This window comes from Myodes glareolus, chromosome 7, assembly GCF_982192425.1.
Source record: "Myodes glareolus chromosome 7, mMyoGla1.1, whole genome shotgun sequence".
In the NCBI taxonomy this organism is placed as follows: domain Eukaryota; kingdom Metazoa; phylum Chordata; class Mammalia; order Rodentia; family Cricetidae; genus Myodes; species Myodes glareolus.
Genome location: NC_142032.1, coordinates 45396998 through 45423002, shown reverse-complemented (window position 1 = coordinate 45423002; position 26005 = coordinate 45396998). Strand labels below are relative to the sequence as shown.

At 34.8% G+C, this 26005-nt stretch overlaps 1 protein-coding gene across 7 annotated transcripts in view; it reads right to left on the bottom strand.

Annotated features, from left to right (window-relative positions):
* The window catches only part of Vps13a (vacuolar protein sorting 13 homolog A), a 207091-nt gene that overhangs the window by 98149 nt on the left and 82937 nt on the right, over positions 1-26005 (bottom strand). For 4 of the 7 annotated variants that reach the window (XM_087908056.1, XM_087908058.1, XM_087908057.1 and 1 more), the window contains exons 27-39: positions 24653-24732; positions 22686-22745; positions 21693-21846; positions 20791-20907; positions 20604-20707; positions 14607-14825; positions 12768-13072; positions 8948-9095; positions 7317-7467; positions 3258-3382; positions 2428-2597; positions 1783-1997; positions 514-746 (exon numbers count right to left, since the gene is read on the bottom strand). In XM_087908056.1, coding sequence (XP_087764182.1) covers positions 514-746; positions 1783-1997; positions 2428-2597; positions 3258-3382; positions 7317-7467; positions 8948-9095; positions 12768-13072; positions 14607-14825; positions 20604-20707; positions 20791-20907; positions 21693-21846; positions 22686-22745; positions 24653-24732 — 2081 coding nt within the window. The remainder of the gene's footprint in view (positions 1-513; positions 747-1782; positions 1998-2427; positions 2598-3257; positions 3383-7316; positions 7468-8947; positions 9096-12767; positions 13073-14606; positions 14826-20603; positions 20708-20790; positions 20908-21692; positions 21847-22685; positions 22746-24652; positions 24733-26005) is intronic. The other 3 variants (XM_087908060.1, XM_087908059.1, XM_048429791.3) reach the window with 1 other exon arrangement.

The window sequence follows — 26005 nt, the reverse complement described above, 5'->3', positions numbered from 1 at the left end:
AGACTGGAGAAACAGGTCAGTGGACAAGTGTGTGCCTAGTACTTGAATTTCATTTCCAATACTGGAAAACCAAATAATTTATTAGAGAGTAAAATTCAAGTATCAAGTATGTAAAAGTAAAGGGCTGAAACATGAAGTAAGTTATAAGTAAAATCACATTATTGAGGGGAAAAAAATCCACCCCCCAAATTAAAATAAATAAAACTAAAACACAATTTTAAAATAAGGAAGTAATAGGTTTAACTTAAAGGTCAAACAGCATCTTCACACTGATGTAGTTAGAACCACAAAGTAAAATGTTATTTAAAAGTGTAAGGATGAAACTAACTCCTTAGACTGTTCCTCTAAATGAAGACTATCTGGAAAAATGCAACAGCACTCTAACTTCTGCCCTCCATTCGAAAGAAAGTTACTGTTGTCATGAACAAGACTGCAGGGAAGAAGGCAGTTACTTCCTGAAGAAGTTACAGTAACCCCCAAATAACTTGCAATTGAATTAGACAATGAACTCACAGTGGTGATTTTGCCCTTTCTCTTGGCTGGAAGAAATGGGCATGCTCTGACTTGGAGATCTTTAATGGCAGCGGTCACTGTATTGCTTTCAGGGTCACCTTTACAGCAAATTTCACACTGTGTTGTAATGACTAACGCAGGAGCATCATTCCTTGTCATGTCAGCCACAAAAACAATCTCAGGGTTTTTTATTAGAATATTTATTTCCCACTTCCCTAAATCCTGTGCAGGTTCTAAAATAGAAACAAACGTATACATATTAATTACACATATTACTTATGAAGAGTTAAGAGGAATAGCTAGTTACGTCACTCAAAGTGAAATACTAAAAAACATTTATTATGTATTTCTTTTGAGATAGGCAATACACCCCAAACACACCGCAGGGACGGAACTAGAACTACCTTTGTATATGCTATGCACATGTTCTGCCATCAAACCTCCTTTTACTTACAGAAATAAGAATCAAACTATGGGCAAAGTCTCTACTGTTTAATGGTAGAACTGGATCTAAATTGATTTCGAATTCTCAACACTCTTTCAACTATATCATATTGAATATGTAAAAGAAAACAGAAAAATTATATGCTAAAACCTAGAAGGGAATATAAAAGTTAATGAGTACTTTAAATTCAAACACCATATTTAATTTAAAGAACGACACTTGATTCATTAACTCTCCTGCTTGTTACTGACTGCAGAGAACAACTACTTGCAAATCTCATACTCAGACCTTCAAACAACGAAGGCAGGCAGAGTGGCACAGACTGCTCACCCCAGCAGTAGGAGAAGAGAGGCAGGAGGATTAGGAGTTCCTCGGCTTCAGAAGTAAGTTTGTGTTAAACAGTAAAGTTTGCTTCAGAAGTAAGTTTAAGGACAGCAAGAACCACTTGAGACCCTTTCTTGAAAATACAAATTCAAAACACTACAAACTGCAACCAGGCAGTGGTGGTACAAGCCTTTAATCCTAGCACCCCAATAGCAGAGCCACCTGAATCTCTGAGTTTGAGGCCAGCCTGGTCTCTAGAGACAGAGTTCCAGGACAGCCAAGGCCCCACAGAGAAATCCTGTCTCGGAAAACAAAACAAAACAAACAAAAAACCAAAAAGTTATAATTTACTTATTTTATTATTAATTTTTATTTATTATTTACATACATACATATAGACTTTTAATTTATTAATGCGTTTACTCTAAACACTGAGAAGACTAATTGAGGTAACTATAGCTGCAGTAATAAGACATTAATATTTTTATGTGGTAACTAACCTTCTTTAGTAGTCCATGTTTGAACACTGGTTTCTGAAGCCATACTAGTCATGTAGGCATCAAAAAAGACATGTGCAACAGTCATCAGAAACTCCACACTTGCACAAACATACATCTCTTGCACAACTGCGTCAGTCACAAAAGTGTCTCTGACTCTTCTGTACTTTACGTCTACCATGTCCTTTTTGTCAAATCCAAGGGTCAGTCCTATCATTCTGAAAAACAAAGACAATGCGCATGTATGGATAATTTAAAATAACCAAACATATCAATAAAGCTTAAAGACCCGTCTATCCTTTTACTGACAGCAAACAAATATTCTGTGAGCATGTCTTTTGAAGAATAATGAACTTATAAAACTTCAGGTATATAACTTTTCACAATAGGGGAAAATCTTTATTTGAGAAATTATAAGAGTTCTGTATATCAGTTTATATTTTCTTGATTTCATACATTTTCCATCTAGCTGCACTAGTTAATTCTATGTATTTAATAAATTCATCAACATTTCAAACATGAACAAATACCATGATGTACTGAAGTTCTCAAGACCCCTCATGAATACACATAAAGGTAATTTTGAGTATAAGTTCTATAAGAATGAAGAATCTTTCCTCGATAGCTCAAAATTATGATAATACATACCTAGGCGTGGCTTTCATGACATGAGGCCTTTTATCATCTAAAATACAGTTTTTTAATGAGAATGAAGAGAATGTAGAGCCATCTGTATACAGTTTTAAACTACTTATAATATTCTCCAATTTAAATTCAGCAAGTTTCAGAGAAGGATCACGAACATCTGTAAAGAAGGCCTGTGAAAAAGAAATTCACATCAAAGTAACACAGAAACACAGGATTAACATACACTTTGTGCTATAACTATGTACAAGTCATGACATTGGCTTTTATGAAATATCAGATCCACTATTTTATTTCTCTTGTTAATTTTTATGTATTTATTTTTTTGGTTGCTGAGGGGGGACCACCTGCAAAGCCCTGGCTGTCCTGTAACCTCCTTTACAGTTCATGCTACCCTCGAACTCTCACAGGCCTGCCTGCTTCTCCCTCCCAAGAGCAGAGATTAAAGAGTGTGCCACCACACCTGGCCCTACTCTGTTTATTTTCTGGATGCTAAACTAACCCTATGTATGGTCTTCTGTATGCTAAACAAACTTTATTGTTCAACACTGTAAGCCCCAAATTCTCAATTTTCAAAGGGCTATCTAAAGAAAAGGTAAAAAAAAAAGGTACTACTTTCAAATTTTGTTTTTCATATTTTTTGCTTTATGAAACATGTCACTGAAAAATGAAAATGTATGAAATAATTACTGAAAATACCAACCTTTTTTCAAAAGAACATACACTATAAAATATACACAAAATAGTAAAACTATTATTTAATAAATAGTGATATATGCTCTATTTACATAATTTCTTTTAAATCTAGACATAGGTTGTCTTCTTCAGCGTACCTCTTCAGGCCCTGGACTGTAAAGTGCCATGGTGAGGTAATCAGTCCTGAAACTAACGTTCAGAGTCGTGTTAACCTGAGAGGCCTGGGGGTGGACCTCCACCACAGCAGCTGTCACCATGGTACCTGCCACAGAATGAAAGGAAACCATTAGAAGAGCAGATAACTGAAGCACACACGAGATACACCAAATTATTAATTACATGAGTGCAGTAAAATGATATTCAAGAAAGTTCAAAGGTTTAGAAAATTCAACATGGAAGTCTAGATTAACATTCTTTCTTCAGAGGAAGGTGGATCTGAGTTCAAGGCCAGTCTGGTCTACAGAATGAGTTCTAGAACAGCCAGAAACACACACACACACACACACACACACACACACACACACACACACACACACCCTGTTTCAAAAACAAAAAGCAAAAACAAAACAAAACAAATTTTAAGGTAACATTCTGTCTTAAGTGGAGAGAAAGAATCAAACACTTAGAGCTTGTTTCCTATTTGGGGATTACAACTGTATTTTCATAATATTAGAATCATGAACATGGGTTTATTTTAGGGATTAAATAATGTATAAAACAAATACACACATACACATACAGCATCGAACAGTTTATATTCAATTTGTTCTTTAAAGATACCTAGACAAAACAATGTAATTTAGATGTCAATTTAAAACTTGTTCTAATAGGAATTCAAAATTTTTTTACACTTAAATTTTAAATCAAAATATATACACATGTATATATTAATTGGGCTTATAATACAAACACAATAATTCTTAGTTCTCACTTAATGTAACTCCAGACAAAAGTATCACTATATAAGGCAATTTATATTAACTGATTTATGCATAAACTTATATAAAATGAAATATATATGCATCAACTAAATAAATAATTTTAAAAGAGCTATTTTAATGTTGTGTACATGAGTGCTGTGCCTGTATGTCTGTGTACAATGTGCAGGCAGTGCACACAGAAGCAAGCAGAGGGCACGGATTTCCCTGCAACAGTAGTTAGAGAATTGTGAGCTGTCATGTGGGTCCTGGGAATTGAACTGGGATCCCCTGGAAGAGTAGACATTCCATTTCATCTATGTTATTCATATTTCCTCATTCTCCTGCTTGTAGTTTGTACTACTCTATTGAAAACTGATGTTAAGAATTTGTACTCTCTCGTTTGACTAGTCTTGCTTGAGGGACTATCAATTCTATTAGACTTTCCAATTAAAAAAAAAAAACTACTTTTTTGGCATTTTTATGTTGATGGACACATGTTGGTTTCTGTGCACTGAACTTGGGTCAATCAGGTATCTCGACTTGTTTGGTAAGCATCTGTCTACTAGACCTCCTTGTTGACCCTTAAAAACTAAGAATTTTATCATTTTCTTCACCTGCTTGATCTACAGAATATTAGTGATAATTATTCTTGTATTTACTCAAATTGACTCAGTCTTTCTCTGTCATACCCTGCAATCTTGAGTGACTTTCAGTAGACAGGGACAAGAAAGCAGCTCTAGAAAACAGAGCTCCTTGGTTGACAGAAGGCCATCTACAAAGGGTTTGCCATACATGGTTCTTCATATGCTGACTACAGTTTTCAAAGGTGATTTACAGTTCTTCATGTTACAGCTCATTATACTACTGTCTCTGCTAACATCACTAAGGTATCTCTCCAATACAAACACGTTCTCTTATCTCATATGTTAAATAATTTAATACCAAATCATGTCAACTGTAGTGTACTTCAGTTCTGCATCATTATAGCAGATATTTAAGAACAGAAGCTATTTTAATTTATTATGTGCATATGTAGTTGCTTTTCTATATATATATTTATGAAATCTATCCTTTTTTTCCTGCCCTTTCGCTTGCATTATTAGGGAACAATGCCAGGGTCTTGTATATACTACCAATGCACTCTATCCCTGAGCAATACTTTGGGTCTCTTTTTCTGGAGACATTATTCCACTTAGTTCCCTGCAAGCATTCTGAGTGAGGTGAATGTAATAACTCAACACTGTACTATAGAAACCATAAAGCACTGTGAATTCCTTTATAAAGAAACTGAATTTTTAGCCTAATCATATGGACAATTTTGGGATCCTTATTAAATGTACTCCTGGGTTACTGAAGTTTTTGATATCATAGTTTCTTCTTTCCCGATTCTTAATTTATCTTGCTGGAATATATTTTTAGAATAATTTCTTTAGGAGAAAATCTGGAAGAATTTGAGTCAACTATAAGTTACTAAAACAGAATTATTTTGTTTTCACATTGAGGAGTAATATTTGACCATGTATAGAATCCTAGCTTCAAAATCACATTGTTTAAATTTTGAAATACTGTTCCATTGTCTTTTATAATCCAGCGGTCCTACTTCAACAGGTTTACTGAAAAAGCAACAATAACAAAAATCAATTATCCTTCTGGTTCTTTTGGAAGTCTATAATAGGTAGCCTGTTTTTCTCTGAAATTTTAAAAATCTACTTTTTTTTTAGGCCTAATGTTTCAGAAAATTGTGTTTCCATGTGTGTCTTAGTTTAACCAGTCTGCGTAGACCTGTGTGTTCTCTACGGCTGAGAACAGGAGTCACAGATCTGGAGGGTGGGATCTAGTTACTTTTCTCAAGGTTTTCTTCCATTGTCTCAGTTATTTCTACCACTGAAATCTAGTTACTGGGATTGGAACTTCTGAACTGAAATATCAATCTTACTTTTATCTCATCTGTCCATCCCTGTTGTTTTCTCTCTTTATACTATAGGCAATTATTTCAGGTCATATTCTTGAATACGTATATTCTAACACTATGGTTAGTACTATTATTTTTAAAAAATAAGCAATCATGTACTTTAAACTTTCAGTTTCCAAGAACTCTTTTCTATCCTTGCAAGGGGAAAGTTTACGGTACTGGCAGGATCCATTTAGCTACTACTTTCACCTCTTAGCAGCTCCTGTAAAATACCTGTTTTATTTGAAGGCCTACTTTTATTTGTTTTCAGTGTGTCACCTCTTTTTTAGTCATAATACATATTTTATTTATCAGTTTCTTTCATGTTGAAGGAACGGCACTTTCATGCCTCTGTTCTATTGGTTTACCTCATTTTGAACCACTCATATTTAATAATTAGGGATGGGGTTGATTATTCTACCTACTGAGTATGGGCTTTCATATTATATTGAATTTGTGTAGGATTCTGAGTAGTAAAGCTGTGAAATATTTCAGGGCTTTGGAGAAGCAGGCACTGTGGATTAGCAGATTTTACTTTAAGAGAGGCAGATTTGTGATCACCTATAAAAGTTAAAACGAGGATATAATTTTATTTTTGAGCCTCAAAGTCACCCTAGCACCCTAACCTAAGCCATGCTCCACGTGGTGGTGCTGCAGTTAGAACTGGTCACACTCATACAGCACCTGGCCACCAGCACTGGAACAAGTTTCTTCCCTCGTTTCACTCTACTATTTTTCCTCCATCTAATTCTCCAACTTTTGTTAAAATTCATCGTATACACCAGGTGGTGGTGGCCCATGTGCCTGTAATCCCAGCATTTGGGAAGCAGAGGTAGACTGATCTCTGTGAGTTTGAGGCCAGCGGGTCTACAAAAGCAAATTCCAGGACAGACACCAAAGCTACACAGAGAAACCCTGTCTCAAAAAAACTTAAAAAAGAAAAAATTCATCATTTATAATGATTATCCTATTGTCACACTTCTAGTATTTTGATAGTCCTTAAATATCAATAGATATTAAGTTGTCTATTATATATGCTGAAAAACTGAAAATGCAGAAAGTAAAAGAGCAGGAAAGAAAAACAAGAATTCTAAGAATTTTTTGTCATAATGGAACTAAGAACTTTCATTCAATACATACATACATACATACATACTAAACAGAATAACTAAAAACAGATCATTTAAAATTGCCTAAGTGAAACTAGCTAATCAGAGAATTATTAGTCCTTTACCAAGAACTAGAGGAAAAAAGTTGGAGGACAAAAAGGGCAAAGAGAAAAAGAAGAGAAATAAGCCAGAGAGAAAGACAGACTAAACACACACCTCCTGAATGGTTGGAAACATGGTTGGCTCCACTAGTCATGATTTCGCTGTCTTTACTTACAGAAGATGGGACATAAACATCTCGTCCATACCATATATTGCCATACAGTGTTTGAAAGATGGTTGTTAAATCTTCTTGACTAAGAATGAACTGTTAAAAACAAAGAAAGATTTACAAAAAGAAAATATCCACCTAAAAGAAGGAAAAGTGCTTTAAGTATTTTATGCATGCGACTGTTTTGTCTGTGTATCACCACATACATGCCTAGTTCCAGCAGAGAGCAGAAAAGGGCTTTGGATTTCCTGGAACTAGAGTTATAATCCATTATAATATGCCACGTGGGTGCTGGGAATTTCCAGGTCCTCTGGAAATGTAAAATTCTCTTAACACTGAGACATCTCTCCAGTACCCAAGATTTGTTTTTTAAAAGTCCAATTTCCTGGACTCACAGGATAAAAATGAACACATTGTTTTTCCATAAACCAATTTTTAAGGCTGTAAAGATTTTTACTGACCGAATATTCAGTCTTCTGCAGACCAAGTGATAACTATTAGTTTATAAAATACAGATACTGTCAATTCCTATAATGAACTATTTGTTATGGACGTCCTATGTAATTCAGTCATTTTAAGGTTTTAAAGTGAGTTTTTATTTTTATGGAGTCATCTAACTACTTAGACTTTGATTTTAATTAGGAGGCACATCATTTTAAATACAAAATAAACATACCTATGCAATGAAAATATAGTTTACAATATAATTTATATGAAGTATTTTATTTATTCTTTACAAAAGTCCTTATATAAAGAATTAAATCCTGATTTTATAAGAAGCTATAGCTAAAGAGTAAAACACTTAATTTACAAATAATTAAGAACAAATTCAACAAGTTAACTTCAAATTCTTTGTTTTGAAAATAGCATCACATCAACACCAAAGACTTACCTTAAGTGAAATGATGAATATTATGTATCCTGTTGGTTTTGTTACAGCAAATAGCTAGATATTTTGTCAAACATTACTTAAAATGTTTCTATAAAAGTATTTTTTTTAAGGTTAGGTTGATGTTTAATACAAATTGAGTGAGCAAACTCAATTACCCTTCACAATATGAGTGGGCTCATCTAATCAACTGAAGTGCCTTATTGCTGTAAAAAACACCATGACCAAGGCAACTGTTACAAAAGAAATAATCTAAAGTACTTGCTTACAGTTTCTGAGGTTTAGTCCATTATTACCAAGGTGGGAAACACGGAGAGGAGTATGCTGCTGGGGCAGTATCATAGAACTACATCCTGATCCATAAGTCAAGAGAGACTTTGTCTGGCAAGGGCTTTTGAAACCTCAAGGCCCACCCAGCCCCAGGGACATACTTCCTCCAACAATGCCACACCTCCTAATCCTAATCCTACCACAGAGTTCTACTCCCCTGGTGATTTAAGTATTTAAATATGAGACAGCATGGCTTTTCTGTAACTGTATCTTTAAAATCTAACATAAAGGTTAGCACACAGCAGGCACTCAAATATCTGAGAAACCTGATTATTCCTAAATTCTAGCCAGGAAATTTATGTTGCTAAAATAATACTGTCCAGCTGTAAGAGAAATCAAAAGCCGTAAAAACATTACCTCCATGGGTTTTAGCTGAGCTTTTACATTTAAACAAGGAACTTCCTTGTACCACTCCCAGGATAAGTTTCGTTCAACAATCACTTCCAGGTTCAAAGGTAGTAGCAGGTCAAGCACTTCCTGGTATGCAGTATTCATAAACTGAGACCTAATTGGAAAATATACATTGTTTTGTACCGTTGTGTATATATTCAGGCAGGAAAACATAGACGTATGATTAACTTTAATGTATCATTTTTTATTGTCAGAAACATCTTTAATTTGTTTGTGTGAAGAGAAAAACAAAATTACATGTCAAAAAGAACTACTCCATCTCACTAGACATCTAGGTGAATTTCTTTAAACTGCTGCATATCATAGAGAAGCAAGACTTACAACAGAATTGATGAACAGTGAAAGCTCAAAACCACTAAGTTGTGTAGAATCACCTCTACAAAAATCAGTAAACAAACGTAAAAGACCCCATTCTAAAAACATTCTATAGCAATTCATATATAGCAGAACACCATACTACTTTCATAAGAAACAAAGTTGCACCATATAAGATTTCTCTGTAGATCAAAACTGCTGAATATACACAACTTCACACAAAGCTGCACCATATTTGCCTTCCCAGATGGTTATCACAGCAACACTGCAAAGGAGTGGGTGACTGAATTCCTTCAAAAAACAATGGAATTGACCACAGAAGCATCCTTTGGACCTCATGTGACAATAATGGCTACTCCCCAATAATATTCCATATATTTTAGTGACTTTAAATTTTTAAATTACATTAGTAAGAGATGACTTCAATTTTAGTTATCAGTTCATTAACAGGAAAACATGAATGTAAACAGGAATTGCTCAGAATACCTTGTTAGGAAACCATTTCATAAACAGTTTATGGAGTAAAACATTTAAATAAGTATGCAGGCTTGTAATCTCCATTTGATGGTAGTGAGGGAAGATATCTAAAACCCCACAGGGAAATGCTATAATACAAATGGATATGAAACTTACTGGCTATGTCTAATAACACATAGCTATTTAAGTACTAGATGAAAAACAACTTCATGTTTAACAATAACAAAACCTCAATACAGTCTCTCACTTTCCCTCTTCTCTCTTTTGCTATTTGTTAACATTTGAAATTATACTTTTTTGTTTGTTTCCTTACGAGGGAGAGGACACAACTGTCATGGCCCTCGTCAATGTCAGACAATAGCATGGTGGGTCGATTCTCTCCTTCCACCATGTGCAGGTCCCAGATACAGAACTCGAATCTTGTCTGGCTCACTTCTGAGGGCTCCTCTTATGCGAATTTCTTAAATGTCTGCATTCCTCATCAGGCTTTCCCATGCTGCGGTCTAAGATCTTTTTACCACTCAGTCCAACAGCCTGAAGGACTAGTCATGTATTACTAAACTCCCGTATTTAAGAATTTAAACAAGATCTTTATTTTAATATCAGAATATATAATCGATTATCTTCTAGGTGTTTTTAGATCTCTCCTTATATTTATTTCTAAGCTATTCTGTACATTACAGAAACAAGTATTGTCAGTGTACTGTTTTTATTTTTGGTTCTGTCTTCTCTCAGTGAACTGCATTAATAACAAGTAGAGTTTTATAAGCATTACAGCTAAAGAAAATTTTAGTATCTCCTCTACTATAAACTCCCACATACACTTAGTAAGTTACTATTGACTCTATTATATTTCCTGTAACTGGTTAGCTCTGACTTCATTCATCTACAAAGAAGTAAGTAGGCCAACTGTAACTTTTTGTGAATTACGGTCATAGTTACCAAACTCTTTGCCTAACCTTCAGGTTTTGTCTCCTTTTGAACGATTTTCCGTTATTTTTCCAGCAACCTAATTAATATGTACTACAACAATCCAATAAAGTATGCACTATTTACTGGTTCCTTATAAAGAATTTTTTCATGATTATACTTGATCCTACCCCTTCATCCATTAAGAGTTGAATTAATCCTTTAATATTCAATGATGGAAGCAGTCCCCTTACCAAAGATGAGCAAAATGAAACAGATTTACATTCCTGCCAGAAATGCTTTCCTCCAAAAAGGTTGGGGGAAAAGAATCCCTGAGTGTTGAGGGTGGGGAAGTGTGGATGCTGGTAACCTATGACTTGCTTCAGTTTACTACTGTTTTCAGATGACTTACAGAGAAACAGTAAAAAGAGGGTACAGCGGTATATTATTTGTGTTTAGAGCTTGTCTGAAGGTCAGTGCAACACAGCCACACTATTCAGCTATACAGGTCAGGCAATGGGTGCATGCACCTTTAATTCCAGCAGCCATACTAGTTAGTCACAGAGGCCAGGCAGTGGTGATGTATGCCTTTAATATCACCACTAGACAGGAATATAAAGTGGGATGAGACAGGAACTAGTTCTTTTTCAGTCTGAAGATTTCATAGAGACAGAGACCTTCATCAGAGTAACTGACTGAGTTCCCAAGGTCCAATTGAAGAGCAGAAGGAGGGAGAAGACTAGCAAGGAAGTCAGGACTCCAGGGATTGGTCCACCTGCTGAGGCAGAGTGCCTGTTCTAATGGGAGCTCACCAAATGCAGCTGGACCAGGACTGAAGGAGCATGTGATCAAAACAGACTCTCTAAATGAGGCTGACAATGGGAGCTGAAAGAGAAGCCAGTGATAAAGGCACTGGGACTTGTTTCTACTGCATGTACTGGCTTTTGGAACCCTAGTCTATTTGGATGCACAACTTCCCAGACCTGTATGTAGAGGGGAGGGCCTTGGACTTCCCACAGGGCAGGGTTCCCTGCCCTCTCTTAAAGAGGGAGAGAGAGGGAGGAGGGTGAGTGGGGAAGCAGGAGGGGAAATGGGAGGAGGGGAGGAAGTGTAAATGGGAGGAGAGGAGGAAGTGTAAATTTCTGAATAAAAAAGTCAAAAAATCAAAAAAAAAAGATTTCATAGAAGAAAGAACTCTCTAGTGGTTTAGCTGCTTTGCTTCTCTGATCTTCAGGTTGAACCCCAATATCTGTCTCTGAGTTTTTATTATTTGTGCTACAAGAAGGTTAAAAAAGGCAAAGCCAGGAAACTCCATGATAATCCAAAGGAACCAAAAATTCTGGGGAGAAACTAAATTTATAGAAGTCTGGCTTACATTAAAAACAAAATCAATAATCTTAGTTACCATCTTAAGAAACTTAGACAAAGAGAAAAACTGAACCAAGAGTGTACAATTGGAAAAATAGTAAACAGAACATAATGAAAGAAAAACAATGAAGTAAAAAGCAGAAGACTTGAAATCGTAAAATTAATACACTTATACTGATTCTGATGAGCAAAAGGATATAACAAAAATATAAGAAATAAGAGAAATAGCATCATAAACATTAATGACTAAAATGGGAATGAGTACTCTGAACAATTTTTTGTCATTAAGTACAAATATTTTTATACAACTATTTCTCAATAAAGTTGCTTAAAAATATTCAAAGCTGACAGAATAGATTGGGAAAAACTATGCGTTGCAAAGTGAACATAAGTTTCATGTCAAACTTCTCCATTTCTACCTTATCCTTATAAAGAATTATACAAGCATGAAAATATACTCCTCCAGTTAAGTTTACAGTTTTCATCATGATCTAAGTAGCAGTTTTCAAATATTTCTAGGTGGTTTTTGAAAGACTATAAGTGATCTAACTAGAAGATACTTTGAAAAAAAGTCACAAAGTACAATGATAGTAAAACAAAATCACACTATAAAGAGAATCTAAAGATACCAAGTCTTTTAGGCTAAGGATTAAGAAAAGATTTATTATTTTACATAAACAGGCTGTGAAAAGCTTACCTGTATAGTCTCATTTCACTCAATTTTATTGTTATCAAATCAATTACAGGTGGGAGATTACTCTGGGTTTCTGTCACAATAACAAATGTATTTTTCATTGTAATTAAGCCAAAATCAGCAACAAAAACATTGTGAGACACTGGAGACTGAGGGATGACCACAATAGGGGCTTTTATGTTGACATCCAATGCGAACCTAGAACTCCTTCCAGCCAGTTCCATTACACCATCCGCAGCCATTCCTGCTGCTTGAGCAGTGGCTTCAGCCAAGGCATTTTTAACTGCTTGAAAATTATCTATAAAAGCCTATAAAGATAGAATGACATAATATTACCTTTAATAAACATCAAATTATTAATATAAATTGTATTAACTTAATTTTACTTCCATAAAGTAAAAACTTTTACTTTGTAAAACAAAGCCCATTATTTACTTATTATTTTCTGCCAGAAAAATTGAACAACAAATATATAGTGATAAAATAAAAATCTAGTCATCAAAACAAAGTAAAAAGGGGATACTTGAACATTTTTTCAAGACAGGGTTTCCCTGTAGCTTTGAGGCCTGTCCTGGAACTAGCTCTTGTAGACCAGGCTGGTCTCGAACTCACAGAGATCTGCCTCTGCCTCCCGAGTACTGGGATTAAAGGTGTGCACCACCACCGCCTGGCCAGTATTGTTTCTTTATAGTACACTTCCTCTAAGACCTAAGCACGTCTTACAATTTACAGTATGGATTTAAAAATTTATAAAGTATTTAAGAATCTCAGGACTGGTGAAATGGTTCACTATGTAGTGTATAAGTTCCTGCTACCTATGTGAAAACCCAAGTCAGTCACCAGGACTCTCATGGGTAAGAAATGATCAGGAAAAAAGGCCAAAAACTGAGAACCGGGGCCTCAACAAACTAAAAATTATATAGCAAAGGAAACAAGCAACTGAGAATAGCTACTAAGTGAAAACAGCCTAAATGTCCTTCAACTGTTGAATGGGTATTAAAAATGTGGTCCATATACACTGTGGAATACTATTCAGCTGTAAAGAAAAATGGAATCATGAAATTTACAGGTAAGTTGAAAGAATCAGAAAAAAAAAACCCACACACATTAAGTGAAGTAACCTAGACTCACAAAGACAAATGTCGCACGATTTCTATCCTCTGAGGCTCCTAGCTCCAAATCTTCATATGTGAGTACATATCCTGGAGAAACTATGAGAGCATTGCAATCTACAGTCATGCTGAGGGCCAGATTGCCCCTTTGTTTGTCTGAGCCTTGGTAGAGTTAGGACTCTCTAGTTGGCTGCTTTGCTTTTCTGATCTTCAGCTTGAACCCCAATGTCTGTCTCTGGGTTTTTAATATTCGTGGTAAAAAACTAGGAAAGTAAAGCACATCCTGCAGAAGCTAGGAAAGCAGGATAGTACCACTGTATGAGTAGGGGGAGAAATAGGGGAATAGCAAGGTACATATAAAAAAAGGGAAAAAGAGGGGTCTCCAAATCCTTCTACATGTTCACTGCCACTCTGTTAACAAGGTAAATATACAAAACAGAATTCTAATCAATTGTAAAAACAATGAAATTCACAATCAAATGGGTGGCACTAGAAAATATTATATTGAATGAAGGAACCCAGACCCAGAAAGACACTCCATGTTCTCTCTTATTTGTGAATCCTATCTTGAATCTTTAGATTTGACTACTAAAACACAAGTAACTTCAAAAGCCAGGAAAGAAGAGACTAGGCCAAGAGGAAGAAGGGTAGGGGAATACAATTACTATGAAGAGCAAAAAAGGAAAACTGGTGGTGGAGGGGAGACAAGGAAGAAGAGCTAAATACTTACCAATATAGAATATAGGAATTTTGTGACAAACACGACTTCAATGCAACCAACAGTTAAATTAACTTGAACATCAACCACATCCATATCTGTGTATGCAGAGCCAGCAGTTGCATTCATGTAAGAAATCATTTTGAAGCTGAAAACTTCTTTTCCAGTAATATAAACAGCCTTGATGAGAAGAATCCAAAATATTACAGTCAATTTTTGAAGTAATGTACCCTAAGACCAAAGTAAAATGAAGTAAAATAATAATAATATTGCACCATTTGGAAAATCTTCCAGGTACTTGAGTCACTACAAATGAGGTAGCAATTACAAATGCTTTATTAGAACTTGTAACCTAACCTGTTCTTTGCTGTTGTCTTTGAGTGTCATAAAGTGTCATACCTTGACCATATTTTATGTTTTTAGTTATGCACTTGGATTTTCTGTCTGGCAATAGCAGCCATCATATGTCTTTAGTAATTGTCATGGCTAAAACACACCACCTACATAATTTACCTCAACTCAGTGTTTCGTTTCGTTAGGTCTGAGGACTTTGAAACATTTTTTTCATATTCTTTAATGCACTGTCTCAATTATAAACGTCCCGTTCTTCATTGGTTGTTGAAGAATCATTTTAATTACTAATAAAAAATTGCCGGGGTGGTTAAATTTCTACTTCCATAACTACCAGTTAAAGGTATAAGAGACAAGAAATTAATTTCTTTAAAAAAATTTGGAAGAGTATTAACTTAAATTTACAGTTTTCTCAACTCTTAAATCCTAGAAGAACAGAAGGTTGAAAAACCACCAAGTAAATCATTCTCAGTTTCCCAAAAAGCAAAAGTGAGAGATTTTTGAAGGCTGAAGTAGTACAAAAATAGAAGAAAGGGAGTGTAGGTGTCTGGATGTGATGCACGAAGATAGAGAAAGAACCATTTCAAACCCTAAAATTAACAAACAGCCAATGAACTATTATAATTTTTCTTGATATTACTAGAAATATGGAATAACAAGAAGACAACAAAAATGTACATCATCTAAGAAAAATCAGGAGAAAAATCTGCAAGGAGAGAAGATTACAAGAGGCAGGGTTGCCAAATACCATGTAAGTTATAAAAGAACAATTCAGCTAAAAAAAATAAAGGCTGACTAAACACCAGTGTGGGAGACAAAGTCCCTAGGATCCTCTTTTGAGAGTGCATAAGAAAAGAACTAAGCCTGAAATTAGGGTTGTACTTGCTATTGGTTTTGGAAAAATGCAAACATTTCCATTCCATACAAAGCCAAAAGCACTGGGCTGGGGAGATGGCTCAGGAGTTATCAGCACTTACAACTCTTCTACATAACTGGGGCTCAATTGCTAGTACCCACAGGATAGCTCAAAACTGTTTCTATCTCCAGTTCCACAGGATCCAACCTCTTCTGGCCTCCCTGGGCAGCAGGCATGGGCATGGTGCACAGGTAGAAAGACATAAGAAAACATCCATCACAAAAACAAGTAAGTGTCTTTCTAAAAAGGCCTAAAACATTACCACAATTATTCTCTGACCAAAAAGAGAGTCAATAAACTTTGCTGACCTCAGGCCCGGGTAAAGATAGAAAATCTTAGAGATAAGGACAAAGAAAACTCTATCTAAGGGAAGAACAAGAAGCCTTCTTTAGAGCAGACCACAAGAAGTCCTCTTTAGCTTGAATTTAGTAGTCTTTCATTAGGAGCCAAGAAGCACAGCGAGCAAGATGCCCCAAGGAGGAGGAGATCCTCAAGAACACCCCATTTGTGAGACTAAAGAATGCTTGGCCACAAATTAAATGGGCCAGAACTGACTGTCAAAGTCTTCTGGGATGGTTATTTTTAAGTGTCAATTTTATTGGGGAGTGGGATGGGTGGGATGGAGGAAGGGTGGATATGGGAGCAGGGAAGTAAATATCTTAATTAAGGGAGTCGTTTTAGGGTTTGCAAGAGACTTGTCTCTAGAGGGGTTCCCAGGTCCAAGGAGAGGTCCCCAGATTGTTTCTTGGGCAGCAAAGGAGAGGGTGCCTGAACTGGTCTTGTCCCATAGCCACACTGATGAATATCTTGCATAGCACCATAGAACCTTCATCTGGTGATGGATGGAGATAGAGACAGAGGCCCACATTGGAGCACTGGACTTAGTTCCCAAGGTTGAAATGAGGAGCAGAAGGAGGGAGAACATGAGCAAGGAAGTCAGGATCACGAGGGGTGCGTTCACTCACTGAGACGGTGGGACTGATCTAATGGGAGCTCACCAAGGCCAGCTGGACTGGGAGTGATGGAGCATGTGATCAAAATGGACACTCTGAATGTAGCTGGCAATGAAGGCTGACTGAGAAGCCAAGGACAATGGCACTGGGTTCTTATTCTACTTCATGGACTGACTTTGTGAGAGCCTGGTTTGTTTGGATGCTCACCTTTATAGACCTGGATGGAGGGGGGAGGACCTTGGACTTCCCACAGGGAAGGAAACCCTGACTGCTCTTAAGACTACAGAGGGAGGGGAAGATGGGGAGGGGGAGGGAAAAGGGAGGTGGGGAGGAGGTGGAAATTTTTAATAAATAAATAAATTTTAAAAAAAGAAAAGAAAAAAATAAAAAGGAATGATATGGAATGAATTTCATAATATTATACTGTATACCTAGATGAAATTGTCAAAATTTTAAATGAAAAAAATTATGAATTATTTTTATTTTTTGTAACAATTGCATGAGTTTCAGGCATAAACTTTATAGATGACTAATAAGTAGGAATTTATATTTGTTTTATTCACTGATATATAGCAAGTGATGGATGGAAACAATGCTGGATACTAGTTATGTACCTAGTAAGTGTTAAAATTAATAGACTAATTTTTACATATTTATTTTAAAATTTAATTTCAATTATATATAAAATACAAAATTGTACATAATTTAATGAAGTACTATGTGATATTTAAATAAATACTTAAAATTGTTTAAAAAATCATTGGTTAAAAATGCCTAGGACAAGGCCTGGGAGATGGGTCAACAGGTAAGGTACCTGCCAGTAAATCTGATTAACTGAATTTGATCCTCAGAACCCACATTGTGAAGTGAAAGGAAGTTTTCCTAAGACTTCTACATAGGTATCATGAAATGTCACCTCCACAACTGGATGGATTGCAATCTTCAAGTTGTTAGATGAAATTAACTCTATCTTCCCCAATTATTTTTTTACAGAATAGTTTATCATAGTAACAGAAAAATTAACTACAACAAAAGACAGGCAAAATTTAAATAAAGGCCCAGAATTCCTGGAACTCATATCCAGGCTACCAGATGAAACTCTACCAGCTGAATGACCTCAACAGGTAAACCTTTATTTGCTTCAGTTTTTTAACCCTAAAGCTGAAAATAAGATTCAGATCTGAATGTGACTTATAATAATTATTTAAATTAAAATAATAATTATCAATAAGCAATTGATTATCATGTATATAACAAAGTAAAATTAAGTGCTAGGCTTAACCATACATAGTATTTGTTGACACATACCAAACATTTAAGAATGAAATAACACACATTTCACAGAAATTTCTGGTAGGAAGTAGCTGGCACGAATTATTCTTCAGAAGACCTTTATTCAGAAAGAAATGGAGTATGACAATCATGGGCAACCACGATGGGGCCCAGAAGCAGGAGGGAATAGCCTTCAAAGCCCAAAGAAGAGTTTCATTTACAGAGAGAGCTGTGCTGAATGGCAAGGCGGGGTCCTTGAAGGAAAAGAGGCATCAATTCCTGAGCACATACGGAAACAATGACTTTCAGTGAAATTTAACAGGGTACACATTCTATGTGACCTGCCCAAAGGACCAGAAGTTAGGCAGAAATTAGCCATGGGGAGAGCTGTAAATCAAAGTTGCCTTTAGTATAAGGCTGAAGTTTTCTTACAGTCACAGCAAGATCTTTTTAATAGTCAGGATTAAGGGAGAGACTACCAGGGGAGCCGCCTAGTGTGAGCAAGGGAAGACTGTTATCTAATAGAAAACAAACATTTTCAACTAATTTTATGAAGTCATAATTATCCTGATAACAAATCTAGAAATATAGAAAATTAATTGAAACTGCTTATACTTGTCACCCAGAATTAACAAGAAGAAAAACCTGAATTATCAAGATGGCTTTATATAAAAAGAAGAAACTGACAACTTGCTGTATTATTTCAGAAAAATATCATATTAGCAAGATGATTTTTGTCTTCAATAATTATATAAACTTGTGAATGGAGAATAGTGCTCTACTACACAATGACTTAGTCTGACAGTTACAATCTGTAACCGTAATAAGTTTAATTTATCAATAACACCCAAAAGAGGACAATGGTGTGTGTACATCACAGCATAATGACTGCAACATTTTAATACACAGCAAATAAATTTATGTGGCTCTGGTTAGTCAATGGAATAGTTGATTTAAGAAACTAGCTACACTGGAATCCAAGGAAAATGATAGAGGAGCAAGATAAGAGGACAAAGAGACTTTTCAATCTGTACCTCTTTTGAGCTATGTTTTAATTTGGCCAGAGTTTATAAATAAAATACAGAAAGAAAAGGAATCAATGTTTGGGGTTATAATCCACTTCTGTTACTATCTGTATAGCTTTTAGTAGAAAATTTTATTTCTGTGAACATCATTTTCTAGAAAAATAAAAATGTATGCCCTATCCTTCATTGTCCAATACATACTATGAATCTTAAAGTAACAGTGACAGAGGAGCAAATAACAGCTTTGGAAACTGCCATCAGTATTATTAAAAATTGTAATCTTTATTTCTATAAGTCATGCATATTTGATGACTTTTGTGCTAAATCACTCTTTATTGATATATATATAAATATATGTATAATTTTTGTTTCTTACATAAAGATTTTGATGACTCTATCAGTAATGATGACAGAACTGGAGATAGGGCTCAGCAGTTAAGAGCACTTACTGCTGTTCCAGAGGACCTGGGTTCAGTTCCCAGCACCCACATGGCAGCTCATAACTATCTGTAACTTCCATCTCCAGGGGATTCATCACCTTCCTGTGGCCTCTGTGAGCACAAGACACACATGCAGTACAAACCCTATTATGCATATGACAAATTATTAATATATGCATGTAGTATATATACATATATGCAAGTAAAACATTCATACAGATACATTAAAAAATTTAATAATACTGATGATAACAGACTAGGACCAGTCATGTACAAAGTTTTCTTTTTTTTAATCACACTCTAAATGCTCACTTCTTGACCCAAAAGTCCTTCAGGTTTCCCAATCTTACACACTTTAGTATTTTGTCATCATGTCTTTCAATTCACCATTCTACTTAAATTCCTTATTATCTGAGAATTACTAACAAAATATCTAGCCATGCATATCAATTTCAAAGGATTTTCTCATTTCATGACAGTATACTTGAAATACATCACACCTTCTAATACCACTATCTGAAATAGGCAGTTAGGGATATTGAAAGAATAGAAAACTTTTATTTGTCAGTGTTCTTAAAAGAAACATTATTAGCAACACCCCTCCTCTAACCACTCAAAAATATTATTGTTCCAGGAGAATTATTGACTTAGGAAAAATCACAATCTTCATTTTATAAATAAAAGACTAGATTAGATAACTGAAAGGGTTACAAATATTATCAAAGCTAATAAAGCAATTGGGCTTGACTCTAAAACCCATTATGCATAAGACACTGCTAATACATGATAATTCTATTTAATTGATATGAACATTACATATTTAATGATATACTGGTACTTAATACAAACAAAATCTCAGAGCTGGAGAGATGGCTTAGTGGTTAAGAGCACTTGCTCTTCCAGAGGACCTGGGTTAATTCCCAGCACCCACATGGTAGCTCACAACTGTCTATAACTCGAGTTCCAGAGGATCTCACACCTTCACATAGACATAAATGCACAAAACACAAATGCACATGAAATAAAAATAACTAAAAAACCCAAAATCTCACCTTTTTGTATACAGCCATTTTATCAGAATCTAACACAATTATATTCCTTAGTTTTGCATTTATTTCAGTGACTAATGGCTTCATAATCATCTCAGAATCAAGCCCTAAGAAAATAGAACAATGAAAAATTGCTTTTCTTTGTCTTCAATTTGATAATCTTAAAAATGTTTCCATGAGATGGTATTACCTTCAATCTTAATTTCAGAAATTTTTTGTTTCTGATCTTGAATAAAAATCCGTAAACAAGACAATTCAGCCAAAAGTTGCAAGGTAATAGTATCTTCATTTGTGGGTAGCTTTAAAGCTACAAAACAAAATCACATTGTAACACAAAGAAAGGTTGAGTAATTACCACAGTACACACAGGCAGCTAGAGTATCACTACAAATGATTATAATATCAGATTTACAGTTCAACTACAGGCAAAGAAAAAATATTCCCTACCGGATTGAGAATTCTAAATATGAATTATCTAATGAATACAAAAACAAATAGTCCAAAGACTGCTCTTAGAGGTAACCACTCATTTGAAACTAAGAAATTAAACCAATAACTATGAATCTTTGAGAAAACGGTCATTATAGAAAGCAAATACCCATAGTTTTTAATGGTAACTGATCATTAATTAATGGCATCTCTAATTCAAAATTTCAAAATGCTGCAAAATCAAAGGCTTTTTGAGTATTACCATTATGCTCAAGAAGTTTTAGATTTAAAGTAACTCAAATCATAACTTGTACTCTGATTAAAAACAACCATAATACTCAAATGTCATTTACATTTTTCTAATCTAAAATAATGTCACATAAACTTCAATCTAGATCAAGTATTTCTTGTCTAATTCACAACTCAAATATATTACAACATAAACTCTTTTCTTTAGCAGTAATCATTTTCCTTTATCACTAATCTCTAAGATTAGTATGAAATATGATGAATCATTTTAGGTGTTTGTCTAATAAAAAGCAACACCAGAGCCTAAAATTACTATTCCAATTGGTGAACAAAAGAAACAAAGAACAAAACAACCACCCCCAACAACAACAACAACATCAAAAAACTCAAAAGCTTAAATTTTAACAAACATACCAAGCATTTTAATGAGATCTCCTTTGTCTTCAGTCTCTGCAACAGGCACTGGGGCAGATTGTTCCCCTAATTGCGGAAGGGTATTATTAAGATAATTCATTGTATTGAGAAGTGCTTCAGTGTGTAAATGAATATCCAAAGAGGAAAAATTGACCTATGAAACAAAACTGATTTTAGTACTAAGTCAAAAAACCATCTGACTCGATGGTCTTTAAAATACACTATGCTGGGCTGGAGAGATGGCTCAAAGGTTAAGAGTACTATCTGTTTTTCTGGGCGGTGATGGCACATGCCTTTAATCCCAGCACTTGGGAGGAAGAGGCAGGCAGATCTTTGTAAATTCAAGGCCAGCCTGGTCTACAAGAGCTAGTTCTAGGACAGGCTCCAAAGCTACAGAGAAATCCTATCTCAAAAAACTGAAAAACTAACAAAACAAACAAAAAAACAAAGGGGTAATGTCTGCTTTTCCAGAGGTCCTGAGTTCAACTCCAAGCAACCAGATAGTGCCTCACTATCATCTATAATGAAATCTGATGCCCTCTTCTGGCATGCATGAAGATAGAACACTGTTTATATAATAAATTTATATATATATATATATATATATATATATATATACATGCGTGTGTGTGTGTGTGTGTGTGTGTGTGTGTGTGTGTGTATGTGTGGTCATGCACAGCTTTAATCCCAGCACTCAGGAGGCAGAGGCAGGCAGATCTCTGCAAGATCGAAGCCAGTTTGGTAAACAGAGCGAGTTCCAGATCAGGTTCCAAAGCTACAAAGAAATTCTGTCACAAAACAAGCAAACAAACAAAACCAACAACAGCAACAAAAAACATACCCTATGCTTTGTGGTATAAAACACATGATTTAAAATATTCAGCTTTATCATTGGGAAATCTTATAATTCCAATTATAAAATAAGTACTGGTAAGACATCTAGAAATAGAAATACAGTTTCTAATTTTAAAATAAACAATTATATACTCATACCTTAATAAGTTGCAAAACATTGTTATAAGTACTTTTTAAACTAGGTGCATTTTTTTCAACCTATACAAAGAGAAAATGTATCTATTAGAATATATTAGGAAGACATGAAATGTCTACAACTACATGACAGTTGTAAATTTTTCAAGATTTGGATACTATACATAAATTATCTATAAATGAGGTGGCTAGAATGTTATATACATACACACACACACATATATATATACACATATATTTACTTAAACAAGCAACTATTTGATCAGAACAAGGCAGCTGCTTTACTATAATAAACAAAATGTGCTAAATATGGGCTTCTCTAGCATAAAGCAAGTCTTTAATTAAGAATACAGGCTACCTTCCTTATTATCTAGAGAAAACATATTATAAGGTATCATATATAGAGAACAATCATTTGTTCCTCAAGAGCTCTGAATGTTTCTTCCTAATTTTTCCTGTATTTTAAACAAAATTTGGGAGATAATAATCTACAAGTTCCCAAACACTTGTCTTTACAAGTATCTTACAGCCTTTGACAATGACGTAATTGTATATTTATAGCTTACTACCTGACTTTTCGTGGAATGCATATAAAATGCTTAAGTAAAGGTAACATATATCCATCTCAACTAGCTTACCTATCAAATACTATAAGATATTTGGAAATTACCTTTGGAAATATACATTATTATTGATTATAATTATTATACTACCCAACAGATCTCAAAATCTATTCTCCTCTCTAGCTGAAACTATTTTCTGATTGATGTGGGATTCCCCTCTGTGTGCTGTGATTACCATTAATGAATAAAGAAACTACTTTAGACCTATAGCAGGGCAGAACTTAGCTAGGTAGGGAAAACTAAACTGAATGCTGGGAAGAAGAGGCGGCGTCAGAGATAAGCCATGTAGCCCCACCAGAGATAGACACTGGAACTTTTACCCGGTAAGCTACAGGCTAATGGAGATATACAGATTAATGAAGATGGGTTAGTTTAGGATGTGAGAGTTAGCCAGAAACATGCTTAAGCTATTGGTCAAATATTATTGCAAATAATATGATTTCTGAGTGATTATTTCAGGGCTGAGCGGCCGGGAACAACAAATTTCTTTTGTCAGCAATTCCTTATTCTTTCCTTTCACGGTAGGCCCAACTTGCAGTAGCCACCATTTTCTTTCCACAAATGAGTTCAATTTTATTAGAATCTACATATAAGTAAGATCCTCCTGCATATGTCTCTCCATGAGTAGATTATTTATTTCACTTAACATCAAGGCCTGCAGAATGACAATGTTGCAAATGTCACGATTTATCCTTTTTAAATAGTAATCCATTTAATATGCACATAACACAATTGCTTTTATTTTCTTTAGAGTTTGTATACCCTAAAACCTGATACAAATACACAACAAAAATCTTTAAAAATATCCACCAATCATGGAAACAAAAATAGTCTTAAATATGGTAATAGTCTCTTGGCATAATTCTTATTACAAAGTAATTATTAAAACACACACAATGCCAAATAACAAAGAATAATTCATAAACAGACCATAGTACATACAGAAGATGAACAAAATTTTAAAAGATTATAAATCAATATAAATGGAATGAAGGCCTTGACACTTAAAAAGCAGGTAACCAGATAATGGTAGAAATGAAGTAAGTTCATCCATCCTCTTGTACCACATACAGTAAGAAATTTCATCAACACTAAACATTTGTTTGTTTTTCAAAAGTCTGGTGGAAAAAAGTCAACCTAGAGTTCCTTTCTTCTGAGAGAACAAGATACTTCGTTTGCTATATGAAGTATTTGTGAATCAAGACTACAGAACAATAATGCCAGAATAGAAAGACCTTTAAAAGAGAGGCCTTCACCAAGTTACATTAGAGTAAGAATTAAGCACACTAAATTATAAATTTCAATAGCAAATCTACCTGCCCATCAGGTAGAATCAGAACTGCTTACCCTCACAAATTCCAACGTTAACAAATCTTCCATTGTGTTATCCAGGGTGGTGATCAAATAAATTGGTTTCTTGTTTTCATCTAAAAATAGTTTAAGGATTATTTCTTGGTAAGAAAATTATACTAAGATTAATTAAATCATTAGTAATTATGATAGAAAAAGATTTCCTTAGATGCTACTCAATAAAATCCCTTTGTTTTTTCAACTCAAAAAATGTCCTTTCTCCACACAATGTATCCTTTCTCTGTATTTCAACACTAAAGTATCAAACCTTCCCACATATAGACAAGCAAGTAACAAAAAGTAGCAAGCTATTAAAGAAGAACCAAAATAACTTTTAGTGGTAATGAAAGAGCATGAAAAATTCTAGGACTGAGTCATAACAATGCCTGGAAATAAAAAAGCAAGTACCTCTGAAAATACTAATTGTGAAGATGCATCAAGAAAGTGTTACATTTTTCTATATACTAGATATAAATCAGTCTTAGTAGTATATACCAGTTTACTTAGGTACATTACTAATTCTGTTCAAAATGAGATATTCTATGAGAAATGCTAGAGAAGAGATATCTGTATATCCTTTAAAGCTATCATTATCAAATTACTTACAGCTGTTAAAAAACAGTATCTAGACTAGGATAAAGAACTATAAACTCATTACACTGCTCTAGCTGAGGAAAGCATAGCACAATGTCTATGCAGCCCTTCAAACTTAAAACTATGAGCACATGAACCAGCACCCTATTTTAGATATTAACCACATTTTTCGACCTTAAGAAGATATACACTTCATTTACACATTTACCAGCTTCTTGAACAGCTGTTTACCAGATCATTCGTGTTTCATAAAGTAACTCTGTCCCTCCCTCCTCAGAAAATAAGAGCAAACTGTTTTAGGAACAGGCACAGTAGTGATGGCATATAATGCTTTTAGGAACAGGCACAGTAGGGATGGTATATAATGCTTTTTTGCAATGATTTATTTATGCTTTGCCCTTGAGAAACAAAAATAAGCATAAACATAAAAAGTAACAAATGCTCTACTACTTTTGGATTACTAGAGAACACTATTCGGTTGGTTTACTTCTTTTTCCAATAATCAAAGAAAATTACTTCGGGGGCAAAAGAACAGAATATAATTTTGACATAAAAGAAGAAAAATTCAACACCTATATAATGAACTTTGTGTGACTAATTGATAACTGCGATACATTTCTCCACACCCAAGTCTGTGTGACCAAGAGAAACTGTGACACAGTCTACCACACTCAAGTTAGTGCAACCAAAGGGTGACTGTGATGCAATCCACCACACCCAAGTTTGGGAGAACAAGAGACAACTGTTACACAGAGC